Source organism: Dipodomys merriami, unplaced genomic scaffold (assembly GCF_024711535.1).
Source record: "Dipodomys merriami isolate MVZ:Mamm:240054 unplaced genomic scaffold, mDipMer1.0.p SCAF_2, whole genome shotgun sequence".
NCBI classification, from domain to species: Eukaryota; Metazoa; Chordata; class Mammalia; order Rodentia; family Heteromyidae; genus Dipodomys; species Dipodomys merriami.
In genome coordinates, this window is record NW_027203381.1 from 64,684,052 (window position 1) to 64,706,564 (window position 22,513).

General features: G+C 36.7%; 1 protein-coding gene across 3 annotated transcripts in view; it reads left to right on the plus strand.

The window, feature by feature from the left end:
* The window catches only part of Ccdc50 (coiled-coil domain containing 50), a 63,617-nt gene extending 43,686 nt beyond the window's left edge, over positions 1–19,931 (plus strand). For all 3 annotated transcript variants that reach the window (XM_070029832.1, XM_070029834.1, XM_070029833.1), the window contains 6 exons: positions 6,554–6,669; positions 7,819–7,863; positions 7,966–8,070; positions 9,740–9,819; positions 11,951–12,057; positions 13,800–19,931. In XM_070029832.1, coding sequence (XP_069885933.1) covers positions 6,554–6,669; positions 7,819–7,863; positions 7,966–8,070; positions 9,740–9,819; positions 11,951–12,057; positions 13,800–13,819 — 473 coding nt within the window. In that variant the 3' untranslated portion in view covers positions 13,820–19,931. The remainder of the gene's footprint in view (positions 1–6,553; positions 6,670–7,818; positions 7,864–7,965; positions 8,071–9,739; positions 9,820–11,950; positions 12,058–13,799) is intronic.
* The last annotated feature ends 2,582 nt before the right edge of the window (positions 19,932–22,513 follow it).

Consider the following 22,513-nt stretch of genomic DNA (forward strand, 5'->3'; position numbering starts at 1 on the left):
AAACAAATCCTGAAGCCAAACACTATGCAGGTCTGGAGGAGCAAGGAAAACATTTGTGCTTTTCTCCTTCTGTGATGAGGATATACAGATTCCTCAGAGGTTCTTCCAGTGAAGATATATTGAATTCTAGGAGGGTTCTACCAGGCCCAGGCATCAGGTGAACATGCTCAAACCTCTGCATTTCTTCATTTGAGGGGACTGTATGTCAGGGCTTCTCATACCTAATCAAATGTTCTGAATTTCTGGTTTTATTTCAGTGAACCCAAAAGATCTAGTGATAATGACTTAATGGTGTTTGTATGCTGATATGTTGGAAGAGCTCCATTTTCTTGACTTCATATTTCTCATTTGTAAAATGAGGGGTTGGGTAGTCAAATATTTTAAGGCAATATTTCCAAATTCTGGGCCTCAGATTATTTTCAACATAGGAAGAAAATAGGCTGCTCCCTGACAAGGTATATTTTCTGGGTCAGTTTGGGCATGTTTTAGACATACATTCTTATAAAGTTAAAGTTTAAAAGACATTGCTTTAAGTTACATTTTATGCTCTTTCTCAAATTGTAACTGGAGATGTTGTTTGTAAAGTATCAGTAAATGTAAGTTCTTGGAACCTGTAAATGAAGTGATTAGATTTGAGTCTTAAGTTTTTGGCACCTCTAAGACTTAACTCTGAAGTCTGTCATCAACATAGGAATTAATTGCTTTTTGTGCTGTGGGAACAAATCTGAGGTGAGACTTTCCCTGTGGCTAAGATGATGTCATAACATTACACTGTCTGATGTTTTAATAGACCCTACTCACCATCCTGGTTTTATTGAACTCTCAAGGAAGTTTTACAGAGATGGAAAGGTTATGGGGAAAAGAATATAAAGGTGGCACCTGCTATAGCCTAGTTATGCTTTACTTGTGGCTGGGAAGCTGGTTTCCAGGATTCAGATTCAGGTTGATTCAGTTGGTTTTCCTATCATATTATCTCTGATTGAAGGACCTCATTACAAGGAAAAATTAAGGTTAGCAAGCCAAACTGAGTGTCTACCACAAATACATTTGTTTTGGGATTTATGCTTGAATCTGAACCTCAGAAGGTTAAGCCAAGATGATGGATATGTAAACAAATACTTGCCAAATCAGAGATGTGTTAGGGAGATATAAAGAAAGAACAGTGGAGAATAGAAAAGAAAGTAATATCTATCTGGAGTAGGTATATGTGTTAAAGTTAAGAAAGACACGTTTTGGAAGTGGCGTTGTAGCTCAAGTGGTAGTATACTCACGAGCTGAGGGACAGCGCCCAGGCCCAGAGTTCAAGCCCCACAACCAACAACAACAATAAAAAAAGACTTGTTTTGGGGAGGCAAGAAATGGTGATTACATTGAGCTCTATTCTGGTTGTATGAATTTGACTCTGGAAATGTGCTCTAAAGGACTGTTCACCTGCAGGGCTTTTAGTTATACTGAAGGGTGGGTTTAGGAAGCATGACAGTAAACTGACCCATAGGCCCCAGTACTGGAACTATAGGCAAATGCTCTTTTATTTTGCTATACTGCAAGAGTTTTTAAAACGGTGTAGCTAGTCAGTATTAAAATGACTAAAACGTGAATTGTGAAGTATTCGCTATTTTACATTCAACTCGCCTTACAAATTTTACCCTTCCAGGCCATTGAATTTGCAACCTTTCTGGAATAGTAGTTCAAAAGAGTCATACTGTGTACTTGCTGTTGGGGGCAAAAAACAAACAAAAAAACAGAAAAAAAGAGACCCCATCAAACCAAAGTTCTTAAGGCTATTAGCACAACCCAAAGTTTTATTTTACTCAATATGAAGAATCTAGAAGGAGGAGAAAGCTTGTTCCAAGAGCATTTACACAACAACATCCATACTCAATTGAAAAAGTAACATAGAACTAAATCGCTAAGCTAAATAGGTGATTGGTTAACTTCTTACTGGGCAATTAAATCATACCTAACTTTGGAAACACATTTCTCTGTTGAACTACACTTTTAAATAAGCTTATCACTTTTGCAGGTTATCTTCTTATTCTCTCAAGGCCAGAAAATATCTGCACTTTGGTGCTATCAATTGTTTCTCAAATGTCCTGTGACATTCCCTACATGTGAGATGACTTAAAAATATTCCTACATGATAGCAAATCTGTTAGTCACCGTATAATTTTGTTTCAACCTTGGAATAAATTTATCGTGCAGTACTTTCAGCAATCGATCTCATTCTGAAGCATTAAAAAGGATGCTTTATTTGTATTCATTTGGGGAAGTTGTATTCTCACACTGAAGGATGAACAGGAAAACAAGGGACAATTAGATTAGTTTCTAAGGGCTGTGGCTGGTCATAAGTGTGTTTGCCTAGCATGAGCAGGGTTCTGAGTCACACCTGAAACACACACACACACACTCACACACTCACATACTGCCTAGCATGGACTGGGTCTTGAGTCCCACTTGAAACATACACACCTACACACACACACACACACACACACACACACTCACACACTGCCTAGCATGGACTGGGTCTTGAGTCCCACCTGAAACACACACACATACACACACACACAGACACACACGCGCGCACACACACACCCATTGGAGGTTTAGGCTGTCAAAATGAAGGCAGCCATTCAAGTTAATAACCTACAATTCACCATGCCTTAAAATCATTTTTAAAAACATCTCTGTTTCTGTAATGACTGCTTCTCACGGTGCTACTGTGGTTCCTTATGTGGGTTTATAGAACTATTAATCACCTGAAGAACAGTGAGAACTATGAAGAGTAAGAACTCGTGTAAGTTCAAGAATTCAGTGCTCTGAGATTTTTCTATTTAATGAGAATTACCAATTCCAATGATACAGCAAGGATTTGAATTACTTCCCTTCTGAGTATTTTGAATTTTCCAAATTGTCATTTTTTTAAACTGCTAGTGGTTATAATCTTGTCAGTTTGTCAAAACAATTAAAAACATTCACTCATTGTATATTTGGTAGAATTAAAGCAAGTCTTTGGTAGATTTTTACCTTTTTTATAGTTATAAAGGTGTAATTACAGAGGGGTTATAGTTACATGGGTGAGGTAAAGACTGCTTTTTTTTTTTTTTTGGGCCAATGTCATCCCTTCTTTTCCTCTCATAGATTTTTTTTTTTTTTTTTTTTGGGTCTGGTCGTGGGGCTTGAATTCTAGGCCTGAGTACTGTCCCTCAGCTCTTCAGCTCAAGGCTAGCGCTGTACCACTTGAGCCACAGTGCCACTTCCGGCTTTTTTCTTTTTGCTTATGGGGTGCTGAGGAATCGAACCCAGGGTCTCATGTGTGCAAGGCAAGCACTCTACTACTGAGTCACCTTCCCAGCCCCCCTCTCATAGATTTTAAAGCAGAATATTTTCTTGGTTAATTCTGACTTGTTAGAGTATATTGTCTTTTGAACTCAGGGCTCTGCATCTGTTAGGTAGGCATTCTTACCATTTGAAACACATCTTCATCCCTAGTGAAGAAAGGTTAATGTCTTAAAATCCAAGCACTTCCTCCTTTACCATTTTATTAGATATAGATAGCAAAATGGGAGAAGTTTGGCATATTATATTATTATGAATGAGGCTGTGGATTGTACATTGAACTGCCTTTTTAGAAAGTTGTATTTTATTATAAACATGCTGCACAGAGGGGTTACAGTTACATGAGTAAGACAATGAGTGCATTACTTGTCTGTCATTGTTACCCCTTCCCTGTTGTTGTCCCACTATGCCTTCCCTCCTCAACCCCCTCCCACCCCTCACCCCTGCCTAAATTTGTAAAGTTCATTTTCAGTATACTGTCCTGTGGGTATCATTATTGCAATGGGTCATCCTGTCTCCTTGTTTCAGCATTTTATTCCCCTTCCCGCCCCCCAGATTAGACAAATGTATGTATAAGATGCAGGGTACCAAAATCAAGTACAGTGACAACAGGGGATAGGCCATAGGGGGAAGAATATATAAAGGAAACAAACAAAAAAGAAATAACACAGTACATTTAAAACAGTAACAATAAAGACCTATTGTGTCCATATCTTGGGGTTCATTTCATTTAGGATCATCTTATGTGGACATATGTACATAGCTTTTGAGCTTTTCAGCTCATCTGATAATTATTGTATATGCATACTAATTATTGCAAATAAGGAAAACCATGAGACCTAAATTTCTTTGGGACTGGCTTCACTTAATATGATTTTTTTCCAAGTCTTTCATTTCCTAACAAATGGGGCAGTGTCATTCTTTCTGATGGAAGCATAGAATTCCAGTGTGTGTGTGTGTGTGTGTGTGTGTGTGTGTGTGTGTGTGTGTGTGTGTGTGTGTGTGTGTGTGTGTGTGTGTGTGTGTGTGTGTGTGTGTGTGTGTGTGTGTGTGTGTGTGTGTGTGTGTGTGTGTGTGTGTGTGTGTGTGTGTGTACCATATTTTCTTGATCTACTCATAAACCAGCACTACAAAAGATACTTAAAGATAGCCTACACATAGCCAACTAGAACATGATGAAGGCAGACAAACAGCCCCCAAAGAAAGAATCAGATAAATAGGCAGAACCTCGGTGACACAGCCCTAAGAAGGTGGATAACATGACAGAAGCTACCAAAGGCCTCGCAATCCTAACTCAACATTAATGGACTTAACTCTCCAATCAAATGGCATAGAATCTCTAGTTGGATCAAAAACAGGATCCATTTGTCTACTGTCCTCAAGAGATGTACCTTTCCTACAAAAACATATTCCGAAAGTGATGAAAGGCTGGAATAAAATCTACCAAGCAAATGGCCCCCACAAACAGGCTGGAGTAGCAATCCTAGTATCAGATAAAATAGACTTCAAATTAAAATTAGTGAGGAGATAAAGAAGGACATTACATACTAATGAACTGCCTTGTTCTGTAGATTAAAGGATGATACAACAGCATATTTGTCCACTGTTCTCTCCCAGTGCTAATTTCCTCATGTAGTTTTATTTACTTTCCCAATAATCTGCCTTTCTAGATAGATTTAAGGTACTCCAGAGGTGTAAATCCTGTTTATATATAGTTTGTTCTTGGGTGCATTTACTTTTTTTTTTTCTTTTCCAAACCAGTCAGAAATATAGGGTAAACCCAGCATAGCATAATATAGCATAAGACCAATAGCTCTAGAGATGATTTGAAGTGATCTGTATAATCAGGTTCTTAATAATTCTGCAGCGAAGAAACTCAGGTTTATATTCACTTTTTAAAAAAACAGTAACCGTAAATGCATGTAAGTCTGGGCTTTTGAATTTTCCACCATGCTAAATTGAACCCTCACAAAGATGGACTGTGTGTGTGTGTGTGTGTGTGTGTGTGTGTGTGTGTGTGTGTGTGTGTGTGTGTGTGTGTGTGTACGTGTACACATGTGCACAGATGTGTGTGCATGTGTGTTTTAACGAGTGAATTGAGTATCATGAGACTTTTTGATAATCATTTTAATGTACTTTGATGGAGGTGATTTCAACTATTACTTAGTTAATAGTAGTTTCAACTACTCCTACTACAAATAAGAATCAACTAGAAAGTCTTGAAACAAACTTACGTAAGGCCAGAGCTCATCCATGCTACTCAAATTAGAATGTCTGGGGGTTTGGACAGATACCTTTTTATTTCTAAAGCACTCCTGAGGAATTTTATTATGTTTGTATGTCAGTGGCAGTTGGCACTACTGACATAAGGAGATAAGGTAGTCATGAGTACATTTTCTCCTTTCTGTGTCCATTTACTGAATGTTCCAGATACTGTTCATTACATTTAATATATTTGGACTTTTGAGCACAATACATTTATGCTTTGTAGTAATTATAATTTATAATAGGGTATGTGGGAAACACCTACAAAATGGAAACAAGCATTAACAGTTGCTGTAATTAGTAGCCACTAAAGAAAAAAAATGATATCTGTAATATTTCAAAGTAAAAAGCCAGAATTGCAGGACTTCTTAGTCCCCTCATACTCCTTTTTCCCAAGAGAAATAGGATTCTGTCAGTGCATATTTCTTGTATATTATGTCTTCCCTAAAAGTTAGTAATGACATTAGATGGTGAATACTATGTGAAGGATTTAGAGCCATTGTGTTTATCAAATCAGAAGCTACTGTTGGGCTAATAGATACTTTCAGGTAACTTGCAGATGTCTTCCTGTCTCCTCTTTAGTGAGACAATTAGCTGTGGGAACTAGAAAGAGGCTTCTCATTCCCTCCTGTCTTGATGAATAGCCTTGCAAAAGATGCTGTTTCATTTTCTTTTTCTTTAAATTCTTTTTTTTAATGACTTTTAAACTTCCATTTCCTGTTTTGTGAAGGAGATTTCGTGCATGTTTCTGCTGTTGAAGAAGCTATGTGAGAGGGATTTTTTTTATCAGGACTGTTTGGTTATCAACAATCTCATGCTTCTGGAAAAGTATATTTGAGATGTACTCCACACTAAATTCTGGTGTGGAGGCTGTATGGTCAGTTATAGATAATAAAGGGAAACTTTTGTATCGGTTTACGATTGCCTCATTGTATGGAGTTTCTTTTAGGAATGAAGACAAGAGTGATGAAAGAAGCTATCTCAACTCCATCGCGAGGGACCCACAGGGATCAGGAATGGTATGATGCTGAGATTGCCAGAAAACTGCAAGAAGAAGAACTTTTGGTAAGCACCTTCAGAAAATTGTTCAGGTGAATCAGTAGGGTTTGTTGTTGTTGTTTGTTTGTTTTGTGTGTGTCTCGACTAACAGTTCAGTTACATTGTGAATGTTATACTAGGATTATGTAATGGCTCAATCTCTATCAGTTCAGAACTATAGACAGTGGGTGTTGTGTATTGTTGGTTCCTTATCCATAACTAAATCTGTGGTTGCAATGACCAGGGCCAATTGTAGTCCAAAAAGTACAGTGGAAAGCCCAGAAAAAATAACTACCAACTTTTATAACAACATAGTGCTATATGTGTTCTTTTAATATTGTTCATCTTTTGGGACCTCATTTGTCAACTAAGCTTTCTCCTAGCTCTGTGTATGTGAGTATACAAAACGTAGTAGACTATCTGCGGTGTTAGATACTCCTGAAGGTATGGGATGTATCCTGGTGGAGAGGGGGACTGTTACTTCAGTTACTTCCAGTTTTACTTGCTGAGGCAGAATTAGCAACACAGCTATGTACCTAGTTCTGCATTATTAAGTTCTGGAAATTTTCTTAAGAATCTGGTGTAGAATTTGATCAAATATGGCTCTGCTCTGGCCAGTGAACGTATGCAGAGTATTAGCAACTTCAGCAGTGCTAAACACAGCTAACTTTTTATGTCAGTTCTTTTTTTAATTAATTTTTGTGTCTGCAAGTACTGCGGCTTGAACTCAGAGCCTCAACACTGTTTCTGAGCTTTTTTGCTCAAGGCTGGCGCTCTATTACTTGAACTCCAGCTTGACTTCCAGCTTTTTGGTAGTTAATTGGGGATAAGAGTCTCACAGACCTTCCTGCCTGGGCTGACTTGGAACTGCGATCCTCAGATCTTAGCTTCCCTGCATAGCTAGGATTACAGGTGTGAGCCACTGGCACCTGGTGCCAGTTTATTTTATATAAGATTTTAAAAAAATATATAAAGCGTAAGTGCTGAAATAAGGATACAAATTGACCCATTGTAACAATGAGAGATGTACAAGACACTATGTTGAAAATGAACTTTACAACTTATGACCTTACTCATGGAACTGTAACCCCTCTGTGCATTCTTTTTACGATAAAAACATAAAAATATATAAAGCATAAATTCCAATTAAATCACTTTCATGTATCTGCTTTACAGGCTACCCAGGTGGATATGAGAGCTGCTCAGGTAGCCCAGGATGAGGTGAGTTCATGTCAGAGAGCTTCATAGGCTCTTCCTTTGTAAACATCCCAGTAATTTCCATGCTAACTCTGTAGGTAATGGTATTGACTGGATTTTGTTTAGGAAATTGCTCGCCTTCTCATGGCTGAAGAAAAGAAAGCTTATAAAAAAGCCAAAGACCGGGAGAGGTCCTCTTTGGACAAAAGAAAGCATGACCCCGAATCAAAGGTAGAATTTTTTTGGTGTGTGTTTTGTTTTATTTTGTTTTAATTAAAAATAATAGTAAAAATGTATTAACGAGGGTAATGTGTTACTAGGGTAAGTTTTCCAAATGTATTTAGGGAATGCATAATGATCTTTATTGCATATGAATCTAATGTTTTATTGTGAAAATTTCCTGAAGACAGCAATGTAAAAGTTGCAACTGGTACTAGGAAAATTCATTCTGTGCATTTTGACAGCTGAGATGCAGATGCCTCTGGTCTTGAATTACCTTATTTTTCATGTACTCAGGTCATGAGAAAAGGCAGCATTTCACATGCTTTCAGCATCTTAGAGACATACTGTTTCTCTGGCTACTTGGTCTTTGTGTTGCATTTTTCTGCATCTCTTCCCTTAGCTGGTCCTTTTTTGATTTGTCATAATTTCATTTATGGAAGACTGACTGAATGCTATCATCACAGTCATTACTTTATATCGCAATACCAGAACTGTTTAGCATGTGTCTTGATTATTGTCTTTTCTCTCATTAGTCAGGTAACAAAATGGACAATGACTACAATTCATTCTGAAATAATTTTGTTGCTGTATGTAGCGATTTCAAGTTTAACTTAGCAAATTCAGTGACTTTGTACATGTAGCATATCATTCTGGACCAATGTGGAAATACAGAGGGCTCTTACCCACTAAGTCAAATTATAAACAGCGAACACATAAAAGATCAAGTTGAATACAAGAACAGATGAAGGGGAAGATAATTCATGCAGTAAAACCTGTTTTAGAAGGGAGTTTACAATGCGACTGTCACACTGCAACCTAGTTTATGCATCCATGATCCAGTTGATGTGTAGCATTCTTCTCTCTGAGTCCTCCCTTGGGTCCCTGGTCCTACCTCACAGTCTCAGTAATGGTCGTAAGGCAAAAGAAGACATGTTGAAATTATTGCTATACTGTTTCCTCTTGCTCAGTTACCAAGTCTCAGTGTTAAAGTATGATTTCCACATTACTTAGGTTTACTTAGCTCTAAGTTACTCTTTAAATATTCAAGGTCTTTTGTCAGATGCGTTTTGCCACAGTTACTCAGCTTCTTTGTTAACTTTAGAAAAGAACAAGTATTTTATGGTTAATAAATCAGAAAAGTCATAGGGGGATAAACACATTGCTAGGAACATTATGACGTCTGTGATTAACAGATCATATGATTGGTACTGGTACTGTTCCTTTAGTGGAGTGTTGATTTACATATGCCTTAGTTGTCTGGTTGAAAAATCATCATTCCTAAGTCAGATGTACAAAAGAAAACTTGAAATCCCAAACCTAATCTTCCAGTTCTTATGTGTTGTTATGCAGCCTTTATTTTAAACTTAATTTTATTGTCAAGGTGATGTACAGATGGTAATAAGTACATTTCTTGTCGAACATTGTTACCTCCCTCATTTTTCTTCCACTTTCCCTCCCCCCACAACTCTTCATAATCTGTGGCCTTGTGGGGTGGCATGTTTGTATGTCTGGCTATCTGCTGAGAGCCTTTTTTTTAACTTGAATGGCTGTATTATAAAAGTGCCTTATTGCTTAAATAAAAGTAAGCTAAAATTACTGAAGAAAAGCTTGATGTGATAGGTGTATTTCTTAAACCTTATTTGTGTGTATGTGTGTTTTGTTTTTTTTCTGTCTCTAGTCAAAATCAGCTAAATCAACATACCCAAAGTCGAAGGAGAGTGATGAATCTCATCGTTCTAAGAATGACAGGTCAGCAAGGTAAGATGACACTTTCATTGAAAAGCAGGGTGAAGAAGTGATGTTTTAGGTAAGTTAGGAGAAATCAGTTGCTTGAGAAGACTTCTTTAGAGAAGAGATAAAAAAAATCTGTAATTTTGAGGTGGTATTATATCGAGTCTTACAGTATTATTCTTAAACTTCATTGGATCACATTCATAAGTCAGATAGTAGTATTTTGTAGAAACTGAGATGTATCCAGAACATTGTGGCTTTTTTTCTTGAGGACCAATTCTTATCTCTGCACTTCAGCATTTATGTATTTATAACCTGCGCTAGAGAGACAGGAGATTAACCATCTTCCTAAATAAAATCTCAGATTTTAAATTGTTACTGGATATCTTTATGGTTACAGTGTTGGTGCATGTCATTTAAATATGCCCAATTTAAACATGCCCAAACTCATTCCTGTTTGAGTCTGTGTCCTTTTTGCATTCTCATACATACCTGAGGTGTGTATACCTCCTGACTTCTCTTAGGAAGTCTTGGGTTGTAGTTAGGAGTAACTGTTGTTTTTACACTTCTGTTGTCAGCATTCAAGACCAGAGAAGGAGCCTCTTTTGTTCCTTTTTGCTCATAGTGACTTTTCAGAAGAATTTATGGTTGGAATATGAGGAGAAAACATGAAATACAGAAAGATGGCTGGGGAGAATAGGCTAATACTGAACAGAGAAAGGAATTAAGTTGCAGTTACATGGGAACAAGAAGGTCTGGTATGCTGTTGCACAGGAGAGTTGCAAGGTAGCAGCTGTAAGCTCTACATTTTGAAAAGTGGCAGTCAAGTGTCGAAGCTTTCACCACTGAGAAATGATAGATGTTTGAGGAGATAAATGTATTTATGTGATACACAACACATATGTGTATCAAGGCATCACTTTGTCCTTTTAAATGTATGTGTTTTTTATGTTTTTGACCTCTGAAATATGTACCTCCTAACTACCATGCAGACTTGGATCTTGCACTGAGAATTAATTGAGTTAATCTATGTAGAATTCACAGCAAGGCATTCTTCACTATCCACACAGGTTTATACCCCTTCTTCCCAGTGCTTGGGATAGGATGAAAAATTTGAATGCTCTTGCCTGATTTTTATATTGCAGAGACCACAGTACCAAACTGACTTATTATATTTTATACTTTCAAAACAATATTAACTTCACCTGGTTCTATGTTTTAGTATAAAACTTGAATATATCTTTGGGGAAAAAAAGGAATGAGAGGGTGTTTATTTGTGCTGGTTCCTTGAATTCAGGGCCTGAGTGCTGTCCCTTAACTTTTTGTTTAAGGCTGGTACTATACTACTTGAGCCACAGTTCCACTTCTAGCTTTTTTTTGTTTAATTGGAGATGAGTCTCATGGACTTTCCTGTCTGGGCTGGATTCTGAACATGATCCTCAGATTTCAGCCTTTCAAGTAGCTATGATTATAATTATAGGCCTGAGCCACCAGTACCTAGCACAGTGAGAGGTTTTGATTTGAAATCTTTATCAATATGAAATATTTGAAAAAAATCGATATTAAGTACCAAAATAATAATGTTTAATGAAAAGTTTGAATTCAGTTTTAGTGTTTTCTTTTTGATATAAAAAGTTACCAATGTATGTATTATAGCAAGTTGAATCTATTTTCAGACCTATTTTGCCACCTGGTGGACAAAGGAAATTGGACTGTGAATTTTTGTTTTTCCAAGTCCTTATCTCCCTCCACTTTAGCTGGCCACTCATCTTCCTGACTCCATTGTTTTTTCCTTCCTTAATTTGGTAAATTTCTTTTCTTCTGTTCTTTTGTTTCTTCCTGTTTCTTTTTCTTGGTAAAGCCTAGCAGAACAAAGTAAATGTTTTTTAAAATGGAGAAGTCATAGCCCTGTCTTGCACAGGGCTACAGACATACTAGGTGCTGAGAAAATACTTGTTTTGCTTGAATTTATGTTAATCAAAATGCAGGAAGAATAGGGTAAAATAATTGATTTAAGTTCAGGCAATTATCTAGGAACTGAGATTTTTCTAGAACATTTTGGCTTTTGATTTCTGCAGAAAATATATTGTAACACAAATAAAGGTGTGATTGTAGTTTCTACTGCCTAGATGACTCTTTAAATTTGGCTTTTCTTCAGGCCACCCCCAGCTACAGTGACAGAAGTTGAGGGTCCAGATTATACTCACTTTACAAACCAGCACAATTCTACTCGTCACTTCTCAAAATCAGAGTCCTCTCATAAAGGTAAGAAGAGTATGTAATCAAATCTTTTTTTTTTTCTTTTTTATTTCTTTTTTACAGTTCACATCTTTTGTAAGTTTCATGTTGTAAAAAATCAAGTGCTGTCTTCTCATTACTGGAGTAAAAAATTAAATTGTCTTTTTCTACATCACTATATTGTTCCTTATTTTTTAAAACACAAATTGCAAAAAGTAAAATGCAAAGTACCTCAAAGTGAATGCAAGATTTTTCTATGTGTTTGGATTTTCCAATGGAGAAAGATTATAGTTTTTTTAGCCTTATAAAGTAATTATAACTCTCACTTACATCTGTTGGGCTGTTTTTTTTTTTCTACAGCTTGAGCATTTTAATAGGGAAATTTGAATTCTGAGATGTTTTGAATGCTAGTGTTATGTAGGATTTCACATGTCAGATTCTTGGGTTGGGGATGCTTAGCTATTAGTCTATGCAAATATTCCAAATATCTGAAAATTCTGAAATATGAAAAATAGCTGTGTTCCTAGTATTGTGGACAAAATATTATCAGTCTGTACTGAATCCTAATTTCCCTCTGCCTTTGTCTGCAGATTAGAGTTCACATATGTGCATTTACACACCACATAAACTGTTCATGCAGAGAAGAATGAAGTAAAGACATAACATAAACATCTAAATTGGATTGTCCCTTTAAAAATGGAAGGAATAGTTCTCACAGATATACATACATATATGTATTTTTATGAACGTTGTAACTCAAATAAGGAGATACATTCTTATATTAACATCCTCATTTGCAAAGTAGAGGCAATGTAAATATTTAATCCAGAGTTGTTAAGATCACATAAGATGAGAACTTTGAAGTTTGCGGTAGACTTTACAAACATTAGGTCTTGTTAACAGATCTGTTATGATACAATTTTTAAAGATTTATCAAATGGTACTTTCATTGTATTTTTCCAAACCTAATGGCAGTTTTGCAAATTCCTTTAAATTACCATGTCTGCTGTCCTTTAAGTTACTGTTGCACCAATGAAATTACATTTCTTACTGATTATCAGAATCTCTGAGAAAGGAATATCAGATATTTACATTTTTTAAAAGATTTCCTTCCCCAGTTGATATCCACCTAATATTGAAACTAAAAGACATTTTGAAAAAGATGGAGCTAGTTGGACATTATGAACACATTTATCAAAACAGTTCACTAGCCAGGTGCCGGTGGCTCACACCTGTAATCCTAGCTACTCAGGAGGCTGAGATCTGAGGATCACAGCTCAAAGCCAGCCCAGGCAGGAAAGTCCAAGAGACTCTTATCTCCAATAAACCACTAGAAAACCGGAAGTGGCACTGTGGCTCAAGTGGTAGAGCGCTCACCTTGAGCTGAAAAGCACAGGGACAGCGCCCAAGTCCAGAGTTCAAGCCCTACGACCGACAAAAAAACAAAAAAACAAAAAAACCCCCAGTTCACTCGTCATAATTCCCATCAGCTTGTGGCATTTCACCATCCCCAGTTAATGGAAATAGTTGGTATTTTTCCATTTCAAATGCTGTGTTCATTGGTCTTTGTTTTTTGGACATATACATTGATAATATTAAAATAAAAAATGATTCTGTATATAGATACTTTACAATCAAAAACAAAGAAAAGAACCACTTGAAATACATAAATATGAAGATAAATTTCTTTGCTTAAGTAGAGGAAATTTGCTGAGATTTTAGAGATATGTTTTTCCTAATTGTTTTTGCTTTTTCTGTTTCCAACCCAGGTTTCCATTACAAGCAGTAAAAACCTAGGAATCGGCCTTGAAAATGGACTCACTGTAGCACATATCTGGATGAAACAGATTTTATGCCACATTAGTTTTTATCCCCCTGTGTGTTTGCATTCCTGGGGTTTATTATTTTTTTTACTATCAATAATTTCAATTCCTGTCAAATGATTTTGCTATTTCTGATCACTTGGGCAGTATAAGAAAATGTAGCTTTTGGATATTGGCCACCACTAGGCTACATGTGTATTTCCTGGGATATAGTTTCCAAATGCTCTGTAACATGATATTTGTTTAGCATGGAGTATTGACACCTGGGGACTAGGCTTTATGTAGCAGTTAGAATTAAAGTAAAAGGTAACAGTTGGCTGCACCACAGAATTAAAGAATATAAGAGGTAGCCCCTGGTGCATTAGATGTTTGGAAGGACAGAGCTTTTACTTTTTATTCTCAGGAAAATAAAATATTATAACTATGAAGTATTTAAAAAAAGAAACACTAGGGTCATTTGAAATTACTGTTCTGAATACATGGAACCGGTAGAGGTTTTGTATATTAATAAGCACCACTGGGAAAATTGGTCTGTATTCTATATTTAACACGTACTGTGCTGTTGCATCTGCAATAGCAAGGCTTTCAGAAGACACCAAGCAAAGAACATTATTGCCAAAAATTATTTCACTGAAATATTAATTTACACATCTGCAAAATCAACTGAAAATTAAAAAAAAAACAGTCTCTATATCTTTTGTTTAACATTTACTTTTAGAAAGAGCTAAGGGAAGTGGAATTAGAAGATCATTTCAAAAGAGAAGATTCTGTAGAGTCTCTCTGGCTATTGACTGAAGGTTGCCTCTTGCTTAAAAGAACAGTGTTTGAGTGGTGCTGTGGCTCAAGCGGGAGAGAGCTCGAGGGACAGCACCCAAGCCCAGAGTTTAAGTCCCACGACCGACCAAAAAAAAAAAGATAGAACAGTGTTTGTTGACAACTTCTCAATAATGTTTTATGTCCCACCTAATAATTAGAATAATTCGTCATGAAGTTGAACTTTATGAAGTAGTTCTTTACTGAATATTTGGTCCTACACAGTGTATTTTTTTTACAAGTGGTGCCCTCTCTGTTAGCAATTTAGTGGGTATGATTGCAAACTCACAGACATGTTTATTTACCTATACTTCTCTGTTAATATACATGTCAATCAAACCATTAATAATTCTTTCAGCTTGACCTCCTGCTCTTTTTCACTATATGAATCTGTCATTTATTTTGCATATCAATATGGCATTTATTTAGGAAAGAAATATATGTGTCTAGAGAAAGAGTTGTTAATTTTTCCTGTCCTGGGAACTGAGTTGTTAATTTTTCCTGTCCTGGGAACTGCCTTCTATTTGCCTTATTTTCCAGACCGTCTATAAATATTGGGCAGAATTCAGGGAAGGTATTTCATACAAATTCTCAGAGTGGATTTGGATTTCTCATTTTGAGAAAGAGGTTTTGTTTCATAAAGTTTCTTTTTTATTGTAGAGACTTAAGTAAAAGGCACCTGAGAGTTATTTTGTAGGCAAATGATAATCTGGAAAGAAATGAAACCTTAATTTGTGTGGTCAGTTTGAGAAAATGGAGGAAAGGGAAAAATAACAGGACTTAACCAGTTATAATGAAATGAATATAGGAAAGTCTTCATTTAAAAAAGGGAAGACAAAAATGAAGGCTGGTCTTGAGTCCATATACAGGTAGAGATGTTAATATCCCAAGCACAGACTTGGTGACTTAAAGTAATAGCTATATTTTTCTTTATCTGCCCTGTGATTTTTATTCATGCTTTAAAATGGTAACTAAACCCAGAAAACACACTTGTATTTTTATTTGATAATTAGGCAAATGGACAACATTTCTTTGCCATATTTTTACTTTATAAATGTTTATTTTTCTATTTCATATAGTGATCAGTTTTACTTTTGAAACTCCACATTTTCTTGGCTCTTCATGTGCTTTATTCAATCATATTTATTGTGAAATGTCAGCTGGGCACACTTCAGTCATAAAGATATTAGGCCACCTACCACACCAGAGTTCTTAGGGTTCAGCTGCTAGTGAATGACCACATATAGCGGTGCCCTTGTGACAGCCAATTCATTGTCAGTATTGAAAACTTGTTACTTTTTGTTAGTTTTTTTTTAAAGATTAGGATTTTGAAATATTTTATCTTTATTTTTTGTAAAGCAAACACTTTTTTAAGAGGATCAGTAATTCACTAGACATCTGCTGTCAGCATATTCTCATGCTATTTCATTCCAATGTAATAATTATTTTTGAAATGGCAGAAACAACTAACAGTTGTGTTCTGATGAACTGCCTATCTTCACAATGTTTCCTGCTTTTTACTTTGCATTTACTTTGTCATCAGTATGGACACATTTATTATATTCCTATTCCTGCTGCTGGAACACAGGCAACTTAATTTTTAGGACCACAATGTATTACGAGTTATTTATTATACTAATACCAATAGCAGAAGTTCTTTCTGCTTCTAAGTTTCTGCTCTCTGGAAGCCAAGCCCTACCACCAAGTTAAGGGGCCTGGCTTTTAGAGCTACTTGACATATATTCTCTCTCTTCCAGAACCTGGCCTTTTGTAAATCATTGCCTAGGCAAGAGATCAGGTAAAAGTCAGCTTAAATGTCTAACATGAAAAAACAGAACAAAAATCTCTGGTATAATTTTGAGGTTGAATTTAAGCTATTGTTAGATGTAATTATTTTCCTGAGAGACTGGTTGGTTTCTCCACATGCTCTAAAAAAGTGAATATGTATAGCACTGAATTTTCTCAATTTGACTTTACAATGGCCTGCAGGACACTAATGAATTGCAACATCAAAACAGTAACAAGAGCCATGTGATTTTGATCACAGGGAAACATCTAAGTTAAAAAGAAATATGGATAAATGTTCGTAGAAGGAAACTATTTTCAGAATGGTGACCATGAGTCTCGTGTTCCGTGAACTCTAGGAAATTCTGGACCCAGCCACCTCTGCCTTTCCTTGTTCTGGCTGGAAACCTAACAAGCTGGTAACTAAATTCATTGCTGACAGTTTTCATCTTTTTCATATACACAACATGTCAGTATAAAAATGTAATAGTATTTTTATATTTGCTTTAGCCAATAGTTATTTTTAATAGTGTCATATCTTCTCTAAATTTGTTGTGCCAAATTGCAGATATTTATTATAATATGGTGCATTGTTTACCACGTAAGTGGTTAGCATTTTTTTAGGGCCTTGATTTTTAATGAATGCTGCCTTTCAAAAAGAAGAAGAAAGGAAAAACATCTCTGAAAAATATCAAGAATGTTTGTTATTCAATTTTCTTGAAAGATGACTGGTGACTGCATAAGAAAAGATGAGAACCTTGAGTCGATCAGTGGAATTACTAAGGACAAAATAGAATCTGAATTAAAGGCTTGTTCCCTTTTAGGTAGATGGCATTGGTGTAGCGACTATTAACTTTGAAAAGCAACACTGGTCAAGTAGATTTTACTGTACATACTGTGCCATATCCTGCAGCCTTTAAAAAAGACTCAAACCCCCCCCCCCCGATCTTTTTTGCAAAAGAGTATGTATTATGTCCATTATGTTCTGCTCATCCAGGAGTAAGTCTGGAAAATGCTCCCCTTTTCTCGTATCTGTTGGTGCCCATGAGTTTTGAAGTTATATTTGTTTATCTTGTTCCTTCTTAATCTGTGATCGTGTTTATGAGCAGAGAGGAGCAAACTACAGATGATCCTGGTAAAGCTGAACAGGAATAGGGTCATGCTAATTCTTGCTGGAACAATCTCCTTTGTCCATAATGATATATGTAAAACTACTTACTAAAGGGAAGAGCAGAGGCTATTGCTTTTCCTGGCACTTAACAGGTGTCATTAGGAATGCTGAAAGATACTTTTGGGGAACTTGAGTCAATGAGAGTTAACTGGGAAAATGTCAATAGTACAGACTCACTTTCCTGATGAGCTCTGAACTTTATGCCAGCAATGTTAGTGAGGAGCAGGTTTGCCATAAATTAATTTGACTTTGTGTGAGCTCAGTATATACTGCTGTATGTGAATGACAGTCAGCTGTCATTGATAAAACCCACAGATGATTCCCAAGCTTCCTTGTCATAAGGCCTCTTCTCCCTCTAGATATTTCTGCTGATGTGACACTCACAAATACATCATTTCAGCTCCCTGAATTGCAAAGACATGACCAGAAAGACTGGTAGGAGGAGGAGCAAGAAAATCCTGGTAGAACCTTCCTTCATACCAGGCAATCACTTTCTGAACAATTGAGTTTTCTGACTCTCTCCTTTTTTAAAATAAGGACTATGTAGATGTTTCTAAGGATTCTTTTGTGAATGAAGACATTCATACTGTAAACATTTCCATAATGCCTTTTGTGTATTGAAATGATTATTTACCATTAACCCAAAAAAGAGAGAGAATCAAACACCGTGCATTCATTTGAAATGGAAGATTTCTGATGTGCTACAGACTGTTATGTTTTTCTACTTTTTAGGAGAAAATTACCCAGGAAAACGTTTGTAAATGAGATACCAAGATGGTTTTTAAAGGTTCTAGTAAGTGATTGTGTTCATCTTTGGGAAATGTCCAGCCCTGAAAGCCACTCTGTTTCCTATATGCATATATATATATATTATGCGTATATATTATGCATATATATATATGTATAAACACTGCCTGCTTACTAACATGTTCTTCATAGCTTAAGTAGTATTCTTTTAAGTATCTTCACAAAGTTGGAATTAATTTGTTTTTTCTCTTTTTGATGAACTTCATGACAGGGGGGCCAGCACTGTGATGACTTTTATTTCCAGTCAGGGCAGAACTGTTTTGTAATTTAGTGCCCCATTATTCGTTTCTGTGGTTAAGATAGCAAGAGGGTAGGATCCAAGGCAGGGGTCAAGTAATATTTCCTTCAGGAGAATAAAGATTTAGGACACTAAAGAGAAGACAGATGAGAGAATGTGATATGACACACTGAATTTTGGACCATAGCCACTAAAATGCTTCCTGTTAAGTTTTGTGAGATAGTTTTAGGTGTCAGAATTTTTATACTTCTGATTAGACTGTAACTTTAGACCTTGTAAACTGAAAGGCCAATTTTCCTCTTGCCTCTTCTGGGCAAGCCAGTATTCTTCACATGAGCTGTTGTAAATAAAAAGAAAGTATAGCAGGGAATAACATGAGAATTCTCTGTAATGTAGGGTTTCCCCTAAGAAGAATCTAGCCCAGCAAAATGTATTTTGAAAAGGTGCTGAATTAAAATGTTGAATTTGCTCACAAATCAAGTTGCTCAGGAAATTCCATTCCAGGTAATGCTGCCATTTGTCATGTAATTTGGAAAAATAATCCCTTGAGAGAGAACTAAGAAGTGCCCAGACACTTCCAGTTCTTTGGTAAGCACCCTTTTAATATTCAGAATCTGGATCATGTTCATACAACAAAAGCAATGTTATCTCAAGTACTCATCAGTATATAACCAAGCCCCAAAGGGAGGAAGCAGCTCTGAAGTAGCTATTTCATGGAGCCAGACAGAACCTTGATGGGATACAGTTGCTTGTCTGAGGCTGGAAAGCACACTACCCCAAACCACATGCCTATCTAGAGATTCAGTGACAGATACTGTGAGGGAAGCAATGTGGATGCCTTAAAGGTGATGGGTGGGTCCTGGTGGGCAGGCACGTACCCATCTGAATTAAACTGGTGGATCAGTCTGTTTCACGTCACCTTCCTGCAGCACAGATTCTTGCTCATAACTCATCAAGGAAGATGAGGAACATGGTGCTGGTTACTTTTTCTGCGTTGGGAGGCTGAGGTGGTCAACATCATGAAGGCACTCTCCCAGGCTCCAGCCTTCCTTGTCTATGTTAATTCATCTATGCAAGCTTGTGTTTCCATGGTTTATGTTCCACATTTGCTTCTTCAAATATCAGGTTGAACATGATAAGGATAATTTTTAAACCAAAGTATTGTATACGTAAGTCTATGTCCTTTGTTTTCCTGGATGGCGTGACTGGGGTGATTACCTACCTTGTCCTTCTCTCTTAATAAAGTCATCCATTTGTTAAGACAGTGTTCTGTGTCTTGTGTTTTCTTTATTGCACAAGGGGACTCGGAAAGGTATTATTTGTTTGGGGAGCAAAATAAAATTCTGCCAGACACCACAGTGGCTCATGCCTATAATCCTAACTACTCAGGAGGCTGAGATCTGAGGATCACAGTTCAAAGCCACCACGGGCAGGAAAGTCCAAGAGACTCTTACCTCCAATAAACCACTAGAAAACAGGAAGTGGTACTGTGGCTCAAGTAGTAGAGCACTCACCTTGAGCTAAGAGCTGAGGGACAGTGCCCAGGCCCAGAGTTCAAGCCCCATGACCGAACCAAAAAAAAAAAATTTACAGATTCTGTATAGCAGATAGGAATCAATACGTTATTTGGAAAACTGGCAAATGGGGTGAATAATTGGACATTTACCATGATATTTATTCAAAGAAAGGTGTATACCTCAGTGTGATGAATAATCAGGGCCTATCCTTTGATAGGCATATTCAACTAATAGTTAAAATGTGATGGAAGATTAAGATCATCTTCACAAAAGGAAAATTTATATATTCTTTGCTTCCAAATAGAAAGTTCTTGCACTACCTACAAAATTAGCAAGGTTCAAGATTTGTCTACCAGCTGGACACTGGGGGCTCATGCCTGTAATCCTAGCCTCTCGGGCTGAGATTTAAAAGGTTGTGATTAGAAGCCAGCCCTGGCAGAAACCCGAGAAACATCTCTAGTTAACCAGCAAAAACCAGAAGACAAAATAAGGTACAGGGCCAGCCTTGAGTGGAAAAATCCAAATAAGCAAAAGGCCCTGAGATAGAACTCCAGTACCAACACCCACAATTTTTTTTTTTTTTTTTTTTTTTTTTTACCATTTTTAGGTAGAAATATTTTAAGAGCAAGATTGCAGTCTGCCAAAGACACTATGGAAAACTTTACAAATGACAATCCTTCAAATATATATATTACAAATATACTATATATATTTAATTACAAACTGAAAAGATCCATACAACCACTGGAGAGACATAAACACATCTGATACTGGGTGATCTTGAGAACTTGGTGTTAATATTTTAGATGCAGTCATATCTCGCTTAGATTATAATCTGAGGACAAAACGTTAACAGATGAGTAGGAATGCCACTAAATATGGAGTAAAAGAATAGAAAAAATACTTGCATAGACCATTTGTGAAGAATTAGTAAATCCAGTTTTTAAATATTATTTTGTCTTAGAACTTAGTGAAAATGTCCATGATAAAGTTTGTAAAACAACAAGGATGTAAATTTTCTTACAAAAACTCAAAGCAAAATCACACTACGGTAAATATACCTATGTTTTTTGGATGAAAAGAGAAATAATAGAGATCTAATGAGAAGCATCAGTTGTTGGTAAATACAAATACTGATATATTAAACAGTGATAGTTTGTATATTTCGTATGTAAATGAAATGCATTAAATCAGGTATGCATTATGTAAGTGTAAATGGAGTTAAGGTGTTACAATGTAGTATTTTTCAAACTTTTTCACATAGTAATCATCTGGGAATCTTATTGCCACTGACCAGAAGGAATGAAGTCCAGCTATAGAGTTTGCGTTAGTAATAAACCTTCAGGTAATTTTTATGCTATTTAAGACTCTGTGTGTGTGTGTGTGTGTGTGTGTAGGTCCTGGGGCTTGAGATCAGGATCTGGGTGCTCTCCTTGAACTTTTGTGTTCAAAGCTAGTGCTCTACCATCCTAGCCACAGCTCCACTTCCAGCTTTTTTTTTGGCGGGGGGTGGTTAATTGGAGATAAGAGTCACAGTCTTTCCTGCCTATGTTGGCTTGGAACTATGATCTTCAGATATCAGTCTCCTGAGTTGCTTGGATTATAGGTGTAAGCCGCCAATGCTTAGCTAAAAACACATTTTTGTTAGTAAAAGAATGTAGACAAATATAAATCTACCTGTGCAGCAAGGGTCTCTGTGTGTTGGTTGCCAACTTCTGCAACGGAGTACACAGGTGCTGACAGATGGGCATCAAGGGACAGAGAGACATAAGATTAATTTAGGCAGGTCCTAAGAAGAGGAAAGTGCAGTGGGTGGATAAAAATTTCCTCTGCTAATTCTCCACCAGCCCTCCATCTAAGGAGCCTGGAAAGCAGCTGGCTCTGGGGCTTATTACCAGGGGAAGTGAGACTCAGTGGGGAAAAGCTAAGAATGTCCTGTTTCCAAGACAGTAACAGCCCAGGATGTGTCCTGCAGGCCCTCCCTAGCACATCCTTCAGTCTTTTCATGAGGGGAGGAGTGTGTCCTGACCTGAGGGGCATGGAATAAAGGACATACAGAACATGGAACAGTAGAAAGCTAGTAAAATGGAGATTCAAGCCAAAATGTTTCAATAATTAACTGATGGTGGGCTAAATGCTATAATTGAAAGATACAGGATTTTCATACTGTTAAACCTCAACTATTGAGTGCTCTACAAGAACTACTTAAGAGGATGTGTGATGCTCAAATTTAAGGACAGAAACATTTCAGAAATGTTTTGTTTGTAAATAAATGCTATCATGTCAGCTAAGGCAATCTCTTTAAAAATGATTAGCAGGGTGAAAAAAG